The following is a 23,450-nucleotide window of genomic DNA, read 5'->3' as shown; positions in this document are numbered from 1 at the left end:
AGCATATAGTAATCACTTAATTATATCTTTTTTTTCAGAGATGGCAGAGAAGGTGGTTCGTGCTATTCGACGACGGAGAACTGATTTATTCGCTGGACGAACATGTGAGTGTTTCTATACTTAAACGTATCTCATATAGGCCACAAAATGTGTGAGCTCATTGCGAGTTTTTATTTATAATGGTTTCCATATGGTCTGCGACAGCTGGAGAAATTGTTGGCATTGTCCGGAGTTTTACACACACACACACACACATACACACATATATATATATTATATATATGTAATATGTAGCGTATTTATAGACATTCTGTCGTTCGTGTTATAAACCCTGCAGCAATAAGTACCCACGATTCACGAATTTATATAGTCCAACATTACGGGGTTTTCTTTATTTATTAATTGTAAAAAATTTGTCCATTTAATTACCTAATTAAGCAGAAATCTCGAAAAAAAATTGTGTGTGCTCATATTTCCAGTTCACGTATTCAAACTTATAAAAGTAATAAACATGTTTTCGATTATTTTTTTTTGGTATGAATAATGTCTAATATGGTAAGAGCATGTCATATAGATTACGATGTTGCTTTTTATAGTTAAGAATATTAAAAATAATTTTAAAAAAAATACCTACTTAAGACTTAAAAATTAATATTTATAGTAAATCATTAATCAATCTCAAAAAGCGTTCAGAAAATAGTTTTTATTTTTAAAAAAAACGTTAATAATATCATTAACACGAATACACGATGAAAATAAATATAAATATACAATAAAATAAATGTATTTCACATGGTTTACATAAGATTGTAGTCTAATGGTATTTAACAAAATTCTCGTGTTTACAATACTAATTGATATTAGATTCAAATACATTATAATATAATGATTAGTCATTATTTAATTACTATAGTCTGTAATAATAGCTTATTTAAAATTATTTTCATTTTATATTTCTAATAACTTGTTTATACGAGACTCGTTATATAGTGCTTATACTGTTTATTTATTCAAAAGTAATTTAATTTTAATTTCATAGATCAAAAAATAATTAAATTCTAGAAGCTATATTGCATACTTTGTATTATCTTAATACTAATTAAAAACATTCTTGTCGAAACAAAGTTGTATTAAAAAAAAAAATATTACAATACTGACGAAAAATATATTTATTTACATAAATCGTAGTTACAGTTGTAGGTAGTTGAAATGTTGTGGTTTAAAACACGTATATTACATTAAAAATTAATCAATCGTGGTCACTGGTTAATGCAGTTGGCCTTGTTGCAGTCTGAATAACGTCGGTACGTCAATATGACATCCGATCTTATATAGGTATAATATACAACCACCCATACAGGAAATAAAAAATAAAAATGGTGTAATTAAAATTTCATACAACATAACTAGCAGTGCCTACTCTATAAGACAAGTGCATTATTCTTTAACTACGGCCGCCACGATCAGGTGTGTCGATTAGAACTTGGGATATAATATTCCTAATTATTAATAATAATATAATATTTACGAAACATTTTCGTAGATATATAAGATGCCTATATTCCAATTATTCCATGTAGAGTATAGAAATATATGTATTATAAAATGTATAAGTATATAATATAATTGTATTGTATCCCGGACATCCGTGCAGCAATCTATTATATATTATGTATAAGTATGATTGTGGTTTCGGTGATGGCGACAGAGAGGCTAATCGATTTGAAACGCGTATAATGTATTATTACTATTATGTCTTAAATCTTTGTTATATGATACAGATCCCTGTATTGTACGTGTAGCACAGAAAAACCATATATTATTATTTTATAGGTCTCTCAATCTCCGTATATACTGAAAGACGTGATGTTTAATATATCAAGTTAAAAAAAAATACCCCTATCAACAATAAAATGTAACTCGTAACTGTCGTGACGTGTTCATGCTGCTATAACAAATAAGGGTGATCACTGCGGTTGTTGAGGAATGTGTGCCCGTCGATAGTTCGCCAATAATAAAATCGTGTCGAATCTGCAGGGCCGATCAATGGTGCAGCGCGATCGTCTTCTCACTCTCTCACGATTAATCTCAATCTCAGCAACTACACCTTGCACCATCTACCCCATCGGCTATTAGGTCGTCGCCGCCATCGTTTACCCGAAAATCATCATCGTCGTGGTGGGATACATATTATTATTATTATCCGTATACACGTCGGATAATATAATAATATTATTATACAAACATTCACCTGGCCCGATGGAGGTCGTATCCCAAGGTCATCTACCTTGTGTGCCGCGCGTCGTCGTATATGTATGTGCACTAACTCCTCGTCGTCGGCCCGGGCCCCGACCGCATTCCCTCACACATATGCGTGTCCGCGTGTACGTGTGTATGTGTTGTGTCTGTGATGAGATGTGCCGCCGCCCGCCACACGCACACACACATATATACGTCTCTCGTTTGCGCCCGCCGCCGCGTTGTGTTTTGTCCGAACGTGTAATAGCAGACAAATCTAGATAATAATATATAGTTCGAAGTTCGTCGGCAAAAGAAACAATAATCGAAATATTGTGATTTTTTTTAGAAAACATCCCACTATATTTAATGAATATTGGTTTTGTTACAAGCGTACAACATATACCTATCAAGTTCTGAGTTCATCAGATCCAATTTTATGTTATAAACTTTATTCTTTAATATTAGAGGGAATTTACCTATAATAAAATTAAAGTAAAGACAATATTTGTACTTCTAATTCATGATGTTTACGATATTTTAATTTTTAAACAAGTTATGAAAATGTAAAATATTAAAATTTTAAATTTCTTATATAATATACCGTAGAAAACAAAGTATAAACACAGTTAATACCTCAAGTTTGATAACAAGTTAACTCAAGTATTAAAACATGTTGGTATCGGCATAAAATTATTTCTACTGAATTCAAATTTGTTATGTGTATACATTTGTATGACACTAACATGCGCGGATATGTCAATATTTTTTCAATTTATGTTTCTTATATTTACTATTGATTATAAGCCTAATCAAAATATTCGTATTATTATAATACATTTTTTTTATTTTATTTGTATTGTTATCCAGTAAAGTGTTACAATTTATACAATTATACAATTATTATTTATTTATACAATTTTTTTAAGTTTTGAGGAGATAATAATAAAAATTGTATAATGTTATATAGTATATATTATATATACTTTTTCAATCAATTATCGTTCAGTATTCCGTTGGATAGTACGAAATATACCCATATTTTAGCACATTTGAACATCTGGTACACCATATTAAATACATTGAACAATTTTATTTGTTTGAATAATCAAAAGCAAAAAACACTTATACTAATTTGAGAATTTTGATTTTTTCCTAGATTTTTAAATCTCAAACTGCAGTCTTTAATATTTTATAACTCTAATGCAATTTCACAATCGTCTCGAATTTTACTTATTACTATTATAAGCCGTGTTGTTGTGTATGTTTACCGCACCCTATTATATTATATCAACTTGGAGTATTTTATTATAATATGCATTATATATAGACAACCCTTAGTCTGTATCTGATATAGCAAGACGCCATCACCGCCTTAATGTGCGAGCAAAAAAAAAAAAATAATAACATTAATAAAAAAATAAAAATATTACACACTTTTGGCTTTATTATAACCATGTTCACTGCTTTATTACGATTTATATTATGTACGAAGGTACTGCGTACTATACCTCACTATATTATTTGTTTTTATATTAAGTAGACGCGCATCTATCTTTATCTTCTCAACACGCAATAAATCATAAAAAACATGTGTGAACCACCCGCCCCAAGTGAATAATATTATAATATATATGACGAGGTTTTAGGGGTGTGTATTTCACTGTATTTGTTCATCGTTGAACGTTGTTTTTTGTTCAGGTTATATTATTAGTCGTATGATCACGAATATTTACATAAGTAATTATTTAACTAAGAACCTACTTTTTGTGTTTTACTCTTAAAATATAACACAGTAGTAGATAGTATATGACTTATTACAAATCTCTGAAAACGTCACTTTTTATAGTTACTATCTAGGTAGTAGGTACTAGATGTTATTCGAGTAAATAGTGCTTCTTGACATTTATATTGTTATTTTATTATATAATTATTAACAGACAACCACACTACAATATCGTGTAATTAATGTTTCTTAAATTTTGGTAATTATATGTGTACTTCACAGTGTTCCTCGTTTATATTATTAGAAATCTACTATTTTGAAATATTGTATAATCTATTATTGTTGAATTTTTCTGTATTGTTTAAAAAAATAACATTAACTATATGTCAATATGCAAAGATTTTTTTATTAATGACGCAAATTAGCAGTTAGTCAGAATTATGTTGATACCTTGATAGTATACTTAGATATATTTTCCAAATTGCCGTGATGTGCATTTATAAAATGACAAAAAATATGAGTTTAAATATAATTTATTGTTTTAAAAATATTATTCGCCAATCTACAACAAAAATATTTTTGGCATTTTCAAAAAATATGGTTGGAACCGCTAAACGAAGATTAACAAAAATTTAATTTTAATATACTCTTAGAACAATATCGAGGATATATGCATAGAAAATATGTCTAAGTACCTATTAATTATAACTAATGCAATAACCCATAGTTATAATGAATTTACATTTAAAACTATATCAGCTATATATTATTAACTTTCAAAAATAAGCTTGTACTTATTTAATTCAAATATCAATGAAGCGCATACAATTAAAATATATGAACTTTAAATTAATCAAATACATTCATACAAGATTTTTAAAATATAACTGGGTGTAGTTGAGCATACCAACAATTAAAAAGATAGTATGAACTAGCAAGAACAAAAAAAATCATTTGTTATTAATTATTAAGCAGACATTAAAATGTTTAAAATATGAAATTCATCCTTAATTATGATATTAACGCTATTCGAGGAAATTGTGCTTTAAACATTTAATTTTTCGGTCTGATGAATACATTTTTTTAGGGCTAAACACAAAATTGTTGAAATTGACTTGACTAACTGTTGGTTTAGAATTTACCATTTGTTGAAAATCACCGTGTCTTAATAAACGTTTGACATTAAATAAGAACTCATATTGAATAAATATATATATTATATTCTTTGAATTTTAATAGGCTTTACATGTTAGCTTAACATAAAAAAAAAATAAAAATATGAAAAATTAATATAATTTAGGAATATTCAATAAAGTATTGGTACCTAATCAAGTTACACTTATAGTCTCTTGTTCTCATTTTAAACATGAAATGCTTTTAAAAAAATAAGTAAATGAAAATATCTACTGGAAATTGTATTATTATTTTACTAACTAATTATGTAAAACATAACTGTAAACTTGTAAAGTTATGATATTTATTAATTCAAAAATTAAACACACTTCTTCACTTACTAGATTTAGTATAAGGTATATTTTAGAAATAAAATAATTAGTGCTAAGTACTGACCCTAAAGATTTTAATAAAACTGTAATATTTATATTTAATTTCAACAAGTAAATTATTGTGACGAAAGCCTAAACTATTCACTATATTTTTTAAGTATTTTACTAAGAAGTCGTTAAGCAACATGCAATGTGTATTAAAAAAACAATAAAGTAAAAACAATATTTAGAATTTCAACATACCTGCAGCTGCGGTATATATAATTGAAATCGAAACTGATAACTTTTCCCGAAGTAAGAGCGTTTTCGACACGGTCTATATATGTGAAATAGTGGTGTCTCTTGCGTTATCCTCTTTATCTGATTAAAACCTCAACATTTCGGTTCGTCGACTAATTTCCTTCGTTTCGCTTAAATATATCTAACCGCATTTTATAGTTGTTTATACACTTATAATACCAATATTATAACGATGTTTGGTTATGTGAAATGTGAATACAAAAACAGGTGATACGAGTACGTCGTAGTTGTAGCTACTACTACTAACACTAGTAGCATAGTTAAAATTGTCAACTTGACGTTTCACTTTCTCGAAATTTAAAGTACAACTTATATATGTATTTAAAGAGAGAGTAAAATGTGCATTTTGCTTAATTATTATTTGTGGTTATAACTTTAGTTATTACTAAAACAGGATAATTGCAATTTATTTTAACAACAATAAGTGATCTTATAAAATTGGTATTAGTCTTTCTACTATATTACGTAATATATATTTCTTACATTTGAAAATATGGGTTGGCTAACATTGTAAAGAATACTTTTATTATGTAGTAAAATAAATGGTAACAGTTATTGAAATACATTTTTGAATTTTTGAAAAATTATTGAAATATAATATTACTCTAGATAATATTATTTTTTAAATTTTTTTTTTACCTAATATACAATTTTTTAAGTTTAAATAAAATATTTACTCCAATCATACATTAATTATTAATACTATTTATTATATTTTGTATATATATATAATATATTTTATTGATGCTTTATTATTATACATTTACATTATGGTAATCATAAAAAAAAAAAACTATAATATCAAGTTTTTCGTGTTCATGCTAAATTTCATGTTTTTAATGACCACTACAGCCAGGTTTATAAATTATAAATACAAATACATTTCTTTTTAAAAAGAGTATTAAAATATAAAATAAAAATATTAAAAAAACAAATTAAGAATTTGTATTCAAATACTATTTTTTTAAAGTATTTAAACTAATATTCAAACACAAAAAAAGTATTAAAATACTTCCTTACAAATACTTTACACATTTGGTATCACAAACTCAAACTTATATCTGATCTGAATAAGGACATTTTCCCAAAGTGCATGTATATTGTGATTATATTGTATACTACTGCTTTTATCAGAAATTGAATTTCCTATTTTTTATAATCGACAATTATATTATTTGAATGTTCTTACTGTATTTTTATGAACATATTACATATATATTGACCTCAATTTTTTTATTTATCCATTCTGTTAATTTATTTGTTATTAGATTCTGAACGGAGAGATGAATGTATTGATTTTACAATGATGTGTGTGTTTTTTTATTTTTGCGTTTTTCATCACGTTTTAGAATAGTAATAGTGCTTTGATTTTTTACTTCAGCCCCTCTTTGAAAAGCAAATTGAATCTAGTTGGTATTTTAGGGTGTCAAAAGTAAAAAGCGTATTTTTTTAAAGCGTAGGGAAAAACCCCAAAAAAGTAACGGAATAACGGGAATATTTACGCATAATTACTTTTCGAAAAAATCGATTTTTTGATTTTGCTGTAACTCAAAAACGAATCAATGTAAATACTTAAAGTTTTTACCAAATGTTTATATTAGCGTTATCGATTAAATTTTCAAAATATTTAGAATTTAAACTATTTATAAGACATTAAAATTTTCGATTTTTCTAAATTTTTTTTCTTGAAATACCGATATAAAAAATCTTTAAAATTTAATACAAGGTTTATTATAAGTTTTTCTTGTTGTAGTAAAAAAAATTTAAAAAACATTAGTCACAATTTTTGTTTATAAGCATTAAAAGTTCAAATGTATACAAAATATGTCAAAATCACGAAAATTTGCAATGAACTTTGAAGTTGAAAATTTATAAAATTCTTGCAATTTTTATCTAAGGTTAAAAAAACCCAATACCAAGATTCTCCATAACTTTTTCTTCAAATAACTGTAAAAAAAAAAACTCCAGCGTCAATATAGAAAAAATTTTATGAGCGTATATGAAATTTATTTTTCTACGAAATCGAATAAAATAACGATTTAGTAGTACAATTTAAACATAGGTAAGAATATAATACATCCTACTAATTATCCTAGACTGACAAATCATCTCCGTTCAGAATTATTTTTCATATACAATGATAGATACCCGTCATTGCATTCAAATTTAACCCATCCATTATCTCCATCTCTACTATACAGCAGAGCGATACCCACTTGCCCACCTTTTTTTAATTTAAATTTAAAAATATACAATTTATTTAATTTGAATTTTCAATTGGGCAAACGACTCATGGATTTTTTTTAATACAAAAATTAATATTAGATATAACCAGGTCTATGTTTAGTAGGTTTAAATTTATATTTTATTATTAAGATGGTTATGATATTTGCTCACAGGAAAGAGTCAATATAAAATATCTTAAAACATATTAAATAGCAATAATTTAAAGAGAACATATTGTTTTATCATACTATTTATATTAATTGAATTAAGAATTTGACGTTTTTTAATTTCTTAGAATTTATTGTATTGTAATGTTCAAGTATTTATTATCTTATAGCTTGTCAATTATTATCTTAAATCAATATTATTATGATTGAATATAATAATAATGTACGACTTGTCATTGTTTTTTCTTTAAATTGATTTTATTTTATGTATGATATCTTTGTGAGTAATTTATTATCATTAAATCTTTATGACCTATAATTAAAAAGTGTATAATACATTATTTAGGTTGGAGCTTATTTATTAATGTAGATATATACTAACAATAATTTACTAATTGTCCGTACAAATTAATTATCAGATATTTTATAAGTAGTTAATTATTCATTTTGCGAAATAATTTTACCTTCATTGGCAGTAGTTAATAATATTTATTTACTTAATACTTATCTTGTTTCTTTAAAAATTCAACATTTCAATAAAAATAAAGTTATTGAATAAATACTGTAATTTTTAGTTATTGATAATTTACAATAAAACGATGGAATTTAATTTGAATAAATCAAATCTAAATTTTAATTAGACGATCAGATTAATAATATTTGATTAATAAAATGTCCTAAAAAACCTCTGTGTGCCTAAATTAAAATTAAAAAATAGACCAAGAGTATGATGCGTAATGATTAATATCACGCATAATTAGTTACGCGTTATTTAATTTTCATTTTGTTATTCGTATTCAATAAAATTCCCTAACAAAACGTGCTCATATATTATTATGTTTGCTTCTCTGTAAAAACACGCCTCCTTGCCCGTGCGGCCAGCTATAATGCTACATAATAATACAAGTATAATATAACCATCGTCTAATCTTCAACGCGTTGTTGTTATTATCACTATTTTATTATTATCGTGATTATGTATTGATGATGATCAAGGCTAATATTAAATCTGCATATACACATGACGATGATGACGAGCGACTGAACACGGAAACCCAACAGGGTCCGTTCACCTCTTATAGGCTACCGTGGAAAATGGTGCTAGTATTTTTTTTTTACTCGTTTTCACCTCACCTCTTCTATAGTATGATATATCGAAACACTTTTATGAAAATATCATATTTTATATATCATTACATTATACTTGTATACGTTAAAAATATTCTGCCATCCACCGATTCGGTGCACGTAATTATATTCTCCTTGAAAACACGTATGTGCAGTTTTCCGATATCTTACAAAATACACAATATTATCAATACCATAATAATAATATATTAATATTATACTAGTTCGGAGCTCTGCTAGCATGATAAAAACTGCGTACTCAAATAATCATATTTGTGTTAACTTAATAATATAATCGGCAAAAGATTGCAAAAGGAACGAAAAATCAGATATATTTTATTGTATGTCTGTGCCCCCGCACACACACTGGTCAATTATAAGACACCAGTAGTAAAGCACGGCGTGGCGACGTCTAATTATTATTACCATTAAGGTAACTGCAGGTAATGTACATAATATGTACTATAAATATAGTATATTATAAATTGTTAAATAATAAAAACAATTACAAATGTGTGTACCATTGACTATAATTTTGTATCCAATTTCAATCATTTTTAGATAAAATGTGTTCCCCCACGGAAGTCTGTTTAGATTAAATTTCCAGCAATTACCACTACTCATCAAAAATATAACTATTGGATTTCTGTAAGATATCGTATAGTATACGACGTATACATAACTGACTAGCAGCACTGTAATACACTATTGCTGTTAACTCGCGTTGATGTAATATGCTTATATCGATGTCTTATAATTCCCAATCTTAGTGAATTTTCGAATTTCCATAGCGTTTTTCAAAATAATATTGTCCATATTGAAATGTTAATGTAATTAATCTGTAATAATAAATATAATAAAATCTTAAAAAATATTTAAAAAAAAATTAATAAGATGTAATAATATAAAAACCACACAAAATTTAAAATAATTTAATTTGTAACATTTTTTAAATCCCCCCACTTACCCTTAAAAATCTGAATACCTTACTGTATTAGTATATTATATTCTATATTTATTTATTCTATGAATGTAGTTGGAACCTCGATAAGTCAAACCCTCCATTCTTCGAAAACCTTGATAAGTCGAAATACATGCCATTCCCTTGTGAAAATATTCAATTACTCGAAAAAAAAACTATGAATAATTTGAACATTCTTAGTTCCGAACATTGATGGATAATGACTGATAATTTTTATAATCATTTGTTTAATCAGCTTGTGCGTTCTAATGATTTAATCTAATCGCGTTTATTTTATGTTAATTATTGTATTTTTCATTCGGTTTATTTTCAGTACATTCGATATTTTCAGATGCGATCAATCGGTTAAATGTGTATGGTGGTATCAAATATAAAAATTATTAATAATTTAATATTTAATCACATTTTTTATCATAATTTTTTAGTGATAATTTTAAAACAATAACAATAATAAAACACATTGTAATTATGTGTTTATACTATAACTATATAATAGTTAAAAACTATAATATACGTATAAACATTTTAAAAATTCTTTAAGTCAAAATTTTTTCCTAAATTTTGAAAACTTGAAAACCTTAGTAAGTAGGAAACCTCTATAAGTCGAAAAAATTGCATTTTCCATGAATTTCAACATAACGAGGTTCCACTGTATTTTGGTTATCGTTATCAATCAATATTTTTAAAACCACTCTTGTATGTATAAACAAGGTCGTCGTATAGTATACTGTTTTTAAATTTGGTATAATACACGTATATGCACATTTATTATTATGTATAATGTAGTAAGTATAGTAAATACGCAACTATAAATAGCTATATTTAAGGTATTTCGTTAAAATTTTATTTTTTAAATTGCGTTTATATGTAAGTGCATAATACACATAATATTTAATTTTCATTTAATCTTCAAGAGAATAATAATCTCACTGAACATGTTCATACATATAAAGATATGCATATATATTATATACATTATTTATATCGTTTAATATAATATGTTTAGATGAAATTTCCTATATCATTCGTATATAGTTGTATCTATATATTCTTTGAGCGTGTAATAATGAATCATGATTATAATTTTCTATTTATATAGTAAGTTATTTTATTGTAAAAGTGAAAAAAATAATAATAATCGCCGTGTGTGCCCTACGAGGGAATAATTGCACGTCCAATCTGCAATGATGGCGTTGGTGGTTGTCCTATTGTTGTGGCGTAGACGCCTTCGTTGCGATTTCGCCGCTAGATCTAATATTTTATAATAATAATATGTATGTAATATTATAATATATAAATATAATATAGTATATTATCATGAAGATCGACTGCCGACGCCAATTGTTTTATTATTGTGTGTACACGTGGATATCGCTCGATCTGCAGTATTCAACTTTTTTTTTTTTTAAGTATATATTATTATTTATAGATGTTTTACCGACCGATTTCTGAGCGCATAAGAAATTGAAATACCCTCGTATATATAGCACAGGTTTGTTTGATGATTATTTTTTAAACGTGTTTACTGAGCTTTTACTTTTCGAATTTACCAAATCGTCCATGAGATATAATTTACCTTTAATCTATTGTAAATATAATGCAACTGACGTGCTACTGTTACCGTGGAGGAGTGTATCAACTACCCATGTACGTTTAGTATCGCGTGGTATACTATATTATATATTATGCATATATATATTTATAGTAATTAATATTTGTCTTTTAAATAAACTCATAACGATAGTATTGATTTTTTTAAACGTATTTAGCTGTTACGCTATTCAGCCGTTGTAGTCGTCATCAAGTTTCTATAGGTATTTTACGAGTATTATTCGATAATTTTTCTGGGCGTAGGAGGGGGTGGTCCTACACGTGCACACGACTATCTCTTATATATATATATGATATATTTGAATATAAATTTAAGTTAAACATGTTGCTAAAAGGTACATACATGTATTTCCTTAGTAACACTGTAAACATGCATAATTACCCCTATTATTTATAGGTTTAAGTAAACGTATTAATTGGATTCAATATAGCTAGTATTTAGAAAATATTTACAAAACGTGGATTTCAATCTATTATTATTAACGTGTTTCATAAAAAAATAATAATTATATTATGCACTGTTTTGGATGCATTAGTTAGCTTATATTTTGCACCCGTGTGTGTATTTTATACACATTAATAATAATTTTGTGTACATGCGTGTTATATGTATATACGCATATATGTGTTTGTATATAATTTTTTATTAAAAACTTAGGTATTTCTAAACGTATATTTTTCGGGAAAAAAATGAACATTAAAACGTATCGACTAATACGAATAAACATGGGTACCTATCTATTAAATATTAATAAGTACAGCACACACACACACACATACACACACACATATATATATATATATATATATATATATATATGTGTGTGTATACAAATTTCTTTATTTTTTAACGGTTTTTATTACATTTGACATTTATGTTTATGACTAAACGATTTATACCTTTTTTTTTTTTTTACAACGCTCGGTGTTATGACAGAATAAAAATTTCATTGTACCTTATAACTTTATGATAATTTTAGTTCCAAATATACCTATTACTTCTTTAGTATAGCTGCAGGTCCATTAAACATGGTTAGAACAAAATACCACTGTGCGTATTATATGTCTTTAAGTGATATTATTTATACTAAAAAAAAAAAAAAAGATTTTTAATTAAATACCAAGTTTTTATAGGTCACTCGTTTTTTGTACTATCGTTTTTAAAATTTTAATACTCAAATAAGTATAAAATACCTACCTATTTATTTAGATTCCTCGAAACACTCAATGTATAGCAAAGGTACGCGATACCTATATCATTATATTGTTTGACATTTTTATTTTAATGTATTTGCCGCATGGATGTAAATAAAAATAATAATATACTATAGCTAGGTATACATTACACATCTCTAAAATTTTAAAAAACAAATCTCAAGCAGGTAATGACTAGTGACTACTAATATTTTGCGTATCTACCTAATGATATAATAAATTAATATTTTGTTGGTCACTTCACCTCATTTACGGAAGTTGAATGATGATTCCATGCAATCGTAAACATTAAATTATTTTCTAGATAGGTAATAAATAGTGTTATTTCAATATTTAATTAAATGTATGGAATTATAACGTGTGTGATTTTATATCTATCAAAATTTTAAAATATTGTTTTTTAATTTACCTATATGTTTGCTTCTATCGTCGTAAGCCCTTAACACTTTTGTTTGAAATCATTATATGTATAGCTATATTCTTGATAATACTCTGATATATATATATAGGTATCTACATGCTATTCAAATTTAAGACGCACAAACCTATTGTGATTAGATAAATTGATTCTTCATCATTGTCTATGTCAAAATATAGCTATGCAACCTTGTTTCAAAGACTTGCAGCGTTCATCGATAATCCATCATGTTATGTGTATTTTATGTCCTCGAATGTCCCACGTAGGCGTTTGTTAGAATAGAATGGCTTCCGGACAGTGCAGTGTCTCAGTTTCTTACCCATATAATAACAATATATACAGGCATTAATGATGAATATTTACAAAGTGTCTCATTTATATGTATATATTTTTCCTTTTAGCCGGACACCGTACCGCAAGCTCGATTGGACATGTTCACAGCCGTCGCCGTGGAAGAAGCTGACGAAGCGACCGGAAATCCACACAGTTTAGCTGTTACATCCTCCGATCGGAGTATTCACTTCGTTAGAGGAGCTTGCAGAGAAGAAGCCAAGGGTTGGAAGGACGTACTTACCTCATATATGCGTCATACTACTCAGGTATAAATAACTAATTCTATTGTATATATTATATAATATATAATATAAACAAAAAACAAATCGTATAGTTATTGTTTTTAAATTATTTTGTGTTGATTGCTTATTATTTACACAGATGTAATCGAAATGTAATTCTATAACATATTCTAACATAATTCTATATTCTTTTTAAATCATATTTTAAAAATACCATCCAATTATAATAAATAACTGTATTTAATTTGAATCAAATTATTATTATTATTATTAAATATTTAAATTAACAAATCATCTTAACCTAGGTACTCATACGAATCCCTTAATTAAAAATTTGACATCTGCTATAGTACCAATTATTCCCCATGGTCGCTTAGAGTGTAAGTATATCTGATACAAGATTTATTAATAATAATAAAAATAATAGTGTATTAGAACGTATTAATAGGTGGCTCTTTTTTTCAAAAAAGTTTATCATCATGTTATATTTGTTACTTTTAGCCAGATTGTACATAACACGTAAAAATAAATTCAACAAATCAAGAATATTATTGCTAAGAATATACGAATAATAGAAGCATTATGTTCTGATTTATCTTATTTCATGATTAAGTTCATCATTTAATTTAAGTTGTATTATGTTTTAATTTCAAGTATACTATTAAATATATCAACACTCATATACTATATTATATTATTACTCAATAAATTATATATATATTTATCTTGTATTTGATTCTCTTGGCCTCTGGTATTAAATATATAAAAGAGGTAATTGGAAATTGAACGTAAAGGTTGTTTACATTTTATTGGATGTGAATTATAAAAATAAATAACAGATGTTAGGTATATACTGCATTTTTAGGTATGCAAATGATTTAATTTCATTATTAATGAAGCAAATAATAAAGAATTATTTATTGTAATTGATTCGAGTATGATGTACCTAAGTATTTATATTTTTATAATTTATTACACACATCGATAAATCAGACTTCCGTATTATTATAAACTTTGTTGAAGAAACTGCTCTTCATTGTTGAAAATACTTTACTAAAATCGACTACTATATGGACTGGGTATGAGTTATATATTTTTTTATTATTATTATTATTATTATTTAGAATGATTAAATCGTGCCTTCGAGGTTACGTCGAAAATAAAATTACTTTCATTGGCCCATGTCTGTCATTATGTCATTTTTACTAACGTAACTATTATATCGTCCAAAAAAATACTTGTCTGTTATTTTATTGGGAGTGCCGATCGTGATAGGTTTTTTCTGTATTTTCGGAGGGCCTATAAAATATATATAATTATTAACTTTGTTTTGTTTCGTATGAAAAAAAATACACACGGGTACTAGTACCCAGATAAACCGGTTCCAAGACCTCCAATCCAACCAAAGCCGATATCCCGATCTATATTATTACTGTTATTGCTAGTCTATCTTCCCGATGATCGTGATGTATATTATATAGTATCGGTCTGTTATGTTCACATATGTCAGCCGCGTGTCAGCAAAATCCTACGATTCATCAGCCTCCCTCTCCACCCATTCGTTTCGATCCGCTTTAGATACGTACACTGCAGACTGTGTGATCTAGTTCATCGTTAGAAATACTACACGACATATAATACACAACGCGTCTATTGTGTAAACGACATTACGTGTTATGGAAACCCGAAACAGCTTGTGTGCTGTCAAACTGAACGAAGATCTCATTGGAGGAAAGAGGAAAATTTTTAATAGTAAACTTTTCAACCAATCCATCAGATTCGTTCGTATTTTTCTATCCTCACAACTATACAAAAATATGTATCTACTTAGAACGATTTAAAAATAAACTTCTGACTCGTCGGGTCACGAAGAGTTGCGTTATTATCATGTATAGTACATGCGTATATATAATGCTTTTTATAAGTATACCAACATAGGTGAAGATTAAGTGGAATTTAATCCTATTTTTTTTTTCATAAAGCTTTCGTTTACAAAAGTACAACAAATTCGCACAACCACATTTCCCAATAATTATTCTAAATGTTTTAAATATTTTTGTGTGCCTATAAAGAATTATTTGAAGGAGTTAAGTCCGTGTCCTGCCTCCTTACTAATAGCCGTCTATATATTATATAATAAACATAAATACTACTTACTTGTATAGCTGTATAGTTGTATATCATTGTATATACTATATTGTAATATTATCATTTGATTCCTAAACGTATTTAAACAAGTTTAACGCACTCGGTCGCTGAGACTATAATATGTAGAAATATATATGAATCCAGGCTGGTATACCCATCATATTATTATAATACTTCAAACCACTTACGAATATGAGCCAATGAAGATTAGACTGTTTATATAATAATATAAGATTGTGTGTGTATATTTGTATTTTATATAGAGTTTATCGATGCTTATTGTCTTGGAACACGGCACGTGGGTTATAAACCAGATCATTTTCCTTTTTTTGACTTTCTGTAGATTGTTTTACATATTAATTAAGACCACGTATATAGACGGACGTTTTAACGAGCCGTGACCAATGATCAATTCGATCGTATCGGTTCTAGTTAAACGTCATTTAAATACCGGCATCGACGAGCTGTGCACGCATATCAGTCCAACTTTCAAACGCCAAAAAAATTTGTCATGACGCTGAGGCTGATATTTTTTGGTGAGACGAGTAACATTTATTTTTCTTTATTAAAGGAATGCTGATAATATGTGTATAATATAAATATATAAATTAGTATAATTTTATATTTTATTTATATACAATAAACGCTGAATCGGCGAATGACGATATAACGTCTACGCCGTGAGAGGGAATAACTGCCACGGGTGATATTTACTCGCAAACTCGATCACGATTGGCCAATTATGGTTTAGGAATTCGCCTTAGGCTTCCCGTATAATAATAATAAGCGCGTTTTAGAAGGTGCGCGGTAGTGGCCATCCTGACAGCGAGAAAAGGAAAAAAAATGACTAATGTTCTCCGCCACGCCGTAGTGTGCATGTATATAATATGTATAATATAAATATATAATACCTTCAAGGTCGTCCAAGTATATACAGAGTGATTCATCAAGCATCATCAACCCCGCGTAATTCATTAAATAAGCATTTATTCAAATTCAGAAATTTTTGTCTAATCCATAGACTTTATTTTCAAATAGATTTTGTACAGAATTTACAGCGTCCCATGTAGCGGTACAAACTTCTTTGTTTTTAATGACAACCCCCCTTTTCACTGTAGGTAATGCAGTGTAAACTATTAGGCAAGTTGTTTTTTTGAACTTGTCAATGTATCTAAATTGAAATATAAATAAGGTTAATGGTATGTATCAAGAATAATAGTCAACGATAAAGAAATTGGGAACTATAACGATTTTAAAATTTTCTGAATTACTTAACTAAATATAATTCAATGTATTTTATGCTTTATGTATAATAAATAATTAATCATAATTCATATTTTGATCTAAAAATCCAAATTTTAATTATTCCATTATTTAAAGAAACTTTACTGCTAGATGGACCACTCTGTATAATTCTGCAGTAGCTCAATCACAATTCACATGTTAATTGTATAATCGAATGTCTGGCTGACGCGCGATTGCGGTATACCTTATACCTGTGTGTGTGTCGTGTGTGATTTATTATCAACGTCACAGACGGCAGGGTTGGTGCGGAATTATTTTCTGTTTTGATTTACGTAAATTTTGTACACAGCTAGCAGCAGCAGTGACAGTCTCTCATGAACTACCGCAATCGTTTACGCTCGTTTAATGGCGCACACTCTTTTTTTTTTTATTTCTAACAACGACGTTTACATATTGTTATATGTATGCCATTGGTTTCGCGATATGGTCATATGGAGGAATATATACTATAATAATACAAATATATATCTTGACTTAGACTATCGAATAGTCCTGCAGTGTTTGAGTGCTAGTGTAGGCGGGCCATAAGGGTTTTGCCACGCGTTATCCTGCGCCCACGTGATTTACATTATATTATTATTGTATTGTCGTACTCATACACACCCCTCAAAATTGACGTTTTGTGATAGACTTCAATTTATTTATTTTTATTCTTTTTATCCTAACGATATACAGTTAAAAGTGTTTCAGATTACGATCTCAATAATATAAGAGTGTACCTATATAATACGCTGTTATATAATATAATATATATATATATATATATATATATATACTAGATTTAGCATATGTTCGCAGTGGCTATCCCCATTCAAATCCGTATGACATTAGTCACTCGATAGTCGATACTATTGTACTTTGTGTAATGAGCACACATATAAGGTATAAAATCGACATTTCTATGTTTGTTATGGACTTATGGTTTCCTTTGAATGACGATAAAGAGATAATCGAGTTTAAAACAATATTTGTGTTGATAGATTTTATGTAAATTCGATAGAGAGTCAATACAAAAACCGTCAGCGTCTTCTGGTGTGTATTTTACCTCTGGTCTTTTTAATAAAATCATTATAATTTATAGGTCAATAAAATAGATTACACAAAACAATAATATATAACTAATTCATGTTTTCTGGTTTTCATCACTATTACTAATTCATATTGATATTATTATTATAATTATGTAATTATTTAAATTTAAAAACTTCTTCGTGTATAAATTATATTTTATATGTAATAACTAATAACAATGTTGATAATATTATATCAGAATTGCTTACTATTCGAAATGTTTGTAGGATACTTTTGTATACAATTAAAGTGTTATCTATACATTTTAATACGAAACAGTTAGGGTGGGTAAATTTTATCTATATTTAATATTTATGATTAAATTATTTAGATAGACATTATAATTTAATAATTTTAATACATTAAATACGAGTACATATATATTATTATATATGTATAATACGTAATCTGATCGAATGCTGTTTTTGTGCCTACACATGAGACATGAGACATCGTGTAGCTTAAAGAATTGTTATCATAAATATTTATTTATTACTTAATATATTATATTATATTCGTTACAGGCGTTTATACATTTTTATTTCGTTGTTTTAGATAACTCCAACGACCAACGGTGGTGTACCAAAGCACAAGCGGAACTCGACATTCCCAGGTCCGAACACTACATCCGGTGCTCTGAATGGACCAGTAGTAGTCAGAGGTAAATTATTGAATATTAACAATGACTGTATTGTGTATGCAACAACGTACGTGCGTGTTTATTATGCAAAAGGAAAATAATGAAAAAAATAAAATAATTAAAATTAAAAATAAAATACAATTTTACTTCCGGCGGATGGTGCTTGCAAGTGTTTGCGCTCGGACAATCGAGCTACTGCTGCTGCAGTAGTGCTCGCGCGTGTTATCCTTGGATCTGATATATAATACGCGCGTGTGCAGGCAATTGTGTAACGGGTTCGCGTTGAACGCTGGTTAAACTGGTTGCTATATATAATAATATATAGGTACGCGATCGTGGAGACCTATGTATAATATAATGTAAATACGCAATTAAACCAATTCGAACATTCTTTTCGGTTTGCGTCAATATAATATTCCGAACGTCAAAAAGTCGTCGGGTGATACTTATATTATGATGTTGTAGCTGCCTAAAATATTACTTATATTATAATATGCACACGTCCGAAACAACTGTCTACACTCAACAAATGTCCTTATATATTATTATAATAGTATAAATTAACGCGTTGTTGAGCCTCGAATTTTCACCATAATATTACGGTCGTCTTGGTATTCAAATTAACTATATAGTTTCATATGTAAACATACATATTACATATGCATATATATATATATATTATATTATACGCATTTGTACAAATAGGTTTAATATGTATAATATTCCACTTCGATTCTTTTATCGAGTGCGTAGTACCTATTTACTGATTTAATTTTTTCTCTAGTATTATATGACGATATTTCCATTTTATTTGCATATGCTGCGTATTATGTGTGAAAAATATTTTTTAGAATATCGCGCGTTGCGTTTTATTGTAATACGAATTATTCGGAATCTCATCACATTATTGTACAACGTAGTTTCTTGCACTTATATACATACACCATCTATAATCTATACATCGTCGAAAACCGCAAAAACGGGATACCATGACTGTTTAGACGTGTTTTCAGGTAACCACACACGGTTTCGGTAAATATATACGCACGGATAATATTCTTATTACAATATATTATATAGTATGTGAAAAATGAAAATCATTACTCGTGAATATACATTTTTACAAATTCTTGCGTGCAGCCTTATACGATAAAAACTAAAAGTACATATTTTAGTATGTGTACACACTAGTCAAGATGTTTGAAATCGATCGTTTAGCAATCTAAACACAAAAGCTATTTACACACAAAAATATCTGATGTATTTCTTAAAAGACAGAATAGTTATATACGTTTATTTGATTATGTTAATAATGTTAATATTTTTTTCGTTTTAATATTGGTTTTGTTAACATGTTCTTGTTGTACTAGATTTTCGTTTTAACAACTTTTGAACTGCATACTATTATATATATATTAGCGAAATTTCTGCCGAATTCACCATTAACCTATGGCGTAATTTAGTTAGGTGAGGGGGTTATTTGTATATTCGACCTAGTAATCTATTATATATACTATAGGCTTTATACTTAGTATGTTAAGCTCGGTCTAAAGCTTGAAATTTTGAAAAAGTATTACGTACAACTAATATAATTAAACTCGTTAAGTTGTTATGGTATAGTTACATAGAAATTATCGAGATTATCGTCTGGACCATTATTGTATAAGTTTAGCTGAGGACATATAGGAAGTTTTAAAAGTATACATACTACAATATTTGAATACTTACACATAAATATCATAATTGGTGATCGGCGCGTCCTGTACATTATTGATTATATTACTACTAAAAATAAAATATACATAATATATTATATACTCAACAATTTAGAACAATTACTCATAGTCTATATAAGATGTAGCGGATATGGATGACTATATGATATATTTTTAAGTCAGTTAATAATTTTCCATATAATATGGTCTAATAAAAATTGAAATAGCGGACTTTTCTCATTCACATATCGGATATACTGAGGATAGTATATTATGCAGAATGTTAATCAATATAACCTATAGCAGTCTGTTCCGTTTCCATTAATCTCGCGCGTTCTTATATTATTATACGTTTAATTACCGTTTTGTACGACGATAATAATAGAAGACACTAATGCAGTCCACATGCCTGTAATAGTTTGTTATGCAGCGTATATATTATAGTAGATACCCTGACTCTGTTGTCACTGTTTTTCGCTATTTTTGTCAGAGTCCTATCGCATTATCCTAAATTCTATGAGCCGCAGCGCACATGACGAGCGTGTTGAAAAGCAGATAGCCCCTCGGCCGTGTTCAATATTCAAAACGACGCGTTTTACCTATATAATATATATAGTATATACGATATATATATATAATACGCGTCCTGATGTAAGACTATCATGTATCGTATACGGCTGCCGGTCATCGTCCTCTTTTGTGATGGTTTCACGATCTGATTAATAATAATAATGATGAAAAAAATAGTACATCTATTACAGAGAAAAGACACATTTAATAAAAAAATATATTAACCCAAATTCTCTTATAATTTATCATATCGTTATCTGATTATGCGTACGAATATTAATTGATGTCGAAAAAATAGCATCAGTGATATAGCTGAAGATTGTGGCGGCTTTCTTTAGTTTAATTAGAAGTTCAATAACTAGCTATGTTTCGATAAATCTCGCCCTCAGTAATGGAATTTCAGGTTTAGTAAAAAAAAGAAAAAAAAACCAGTTTTGTCATTTTACACGAGAACAGTCGGGTTCGGTCACAATTACCCGCGAAATTTTGCATATGTAGGTATGTAATATGATAAATATAAATATTTTAACGTCGATGGCGGTATAAAGGTTAAATCTGTAGTAAAGCCAGTTTGCTATTTTTTTCTTTATCCTCGGTGTACTACTTCGAGTTGGAGTGTATATTAAAAGTTAAAACCATATTTGATTAGTTATCGCCCGTAGAGAGTAATTGCCAATACTAAATATATATAATATTCTCGTATAAGTGCCTACCTATATATTATAATAGTTACGTAGTTGCTTCAATAACTCTCAATTCGGTCATTACTTATTATATTATGTATTATTATTATAATTTCTTAATAATATACATATAACATATATAATATATATTATATATAGTGCAACTACGGACTACAGTTTAATTATGTTATTCAAATGTAGTGTAATATTTTTATTTATTTTAAACGTGATTTAGAAACATGATGATGTACACATTTTATAAAAAAAAAATCGTTGAAAATGAATTATTTTATAGAACCCGTAACATGGAACTAATTATTCATATTATTATTACAAAACATGCACTTTCAAATAAGACGCCATTTATATTTTTGTTTTGTGTTTAAATTTAATTAAATGCTTATATGGAGCGTGTGTGTGTGTTTTTTTTATTTAGAATATGCTAAAAATAGTAGCTTTAAACGGGTTTACGTGGTTTCTAATGAAATATAGTTTTATGTTAATTTTTTTCACAGACAAATGACAAACGATTACTCTTTCGTCTACTTCCCAAAATTCACCTTTCTATTAGATTTTCAAAAAATTCTTAATTTTCATTATTTTAGAACCAATACCAAAGGCTCAAAACACATACAATGCTTAAAAATTATAGTAGTATTTTTCATGTTTATATTAAAATTTAAAACGTAAATCGTGATTCGTGACGTGTTTGAATAATATTATTATTACTGGTATAGAGAAACAAATTTATTTAAAATACATTGATACCGATCTATATTTGCATATAATAAACGCGTATTCGTTCCTATGCCTTAGTATATTATTTTATTAAATAGGTCCAATCTATATACTAATCTCTTATTGCCTAACAATGTAATATCCAGGACGCAGGTTATTATTATTTTTTGCCTTCTTGATCGAAACCAATTTATCGGGATTTAATGACTGAATGTCAATTAATTTAAATTAAAATTCCGTCTAATAATTCAAAATTAATTCGTATGTTTAGTATGTGTATGATATTGTAATCAGAACGGGATTTAAAAAGTGTTCCTGTGATATATTATTATTATTCGTTTATAATATTATACGCGTACGCGTAGGTATTACATTACAAATGTGGTGCACGTTTTTTATGTATAGATTTTCGTCAACAAATGAAAAAAACATTACCAAAAATGTGTATAAACAATGCTCCTTGTATTGTGTACGACGTGTAACGATTAA

The 23,450-nt window shown here is 27.7% G+C and overlaps 1 protein-coding gene across 2 annotated transcripts in view; it reads left to right on the top strand.

Annotated features, from left to right (window-relative positions):
- The window catches only part of LOC113551184 (protein outspread), an 86,121-nt gene that overhangs the window by 32,168 nt on the left and 30,503 nt on the right, over positions 1 to 23,450 (top strand). For both annotated transcript variants that reach the window (XM_026953268.1, XM_026953267.1), the window contains exons 3-5: positions 39 to 104; positions 13,918 to 14,115; positions 19,171 to 19,276. In XM_026953268.1, the coding sequence (XP_026809069.1) occupies positions 39 to 104; positions 13,918 to 14,115; positions 19,171 to 19,276 (370 nt within the window). The remainder of the gene's footprint in view (positions 1 to 38; positions 105 to 13,917; positions 14,116 to 19,170; positions 19,277 to 23,450) is intronic.

This window comes from Rhopalosiphum maidis, chromosome 2, assembly GCF_003676215.2.
Source record: "Rhopalosiphum maidis isolate BTI-1 chromosome 2, ASM367621v3, whole genome shotgun sequence".
NCBI lineage: Eukaryota > Metazoa > Arthropoda > Insecta > Hemiptera > Aphididae > Rhopalosiphum > Rhopalosiphum maidis.
Note: the sequence above shows the minus strand (reverse complement) of the source record. Positions and strands in the feature narration are given on the sequence as shown.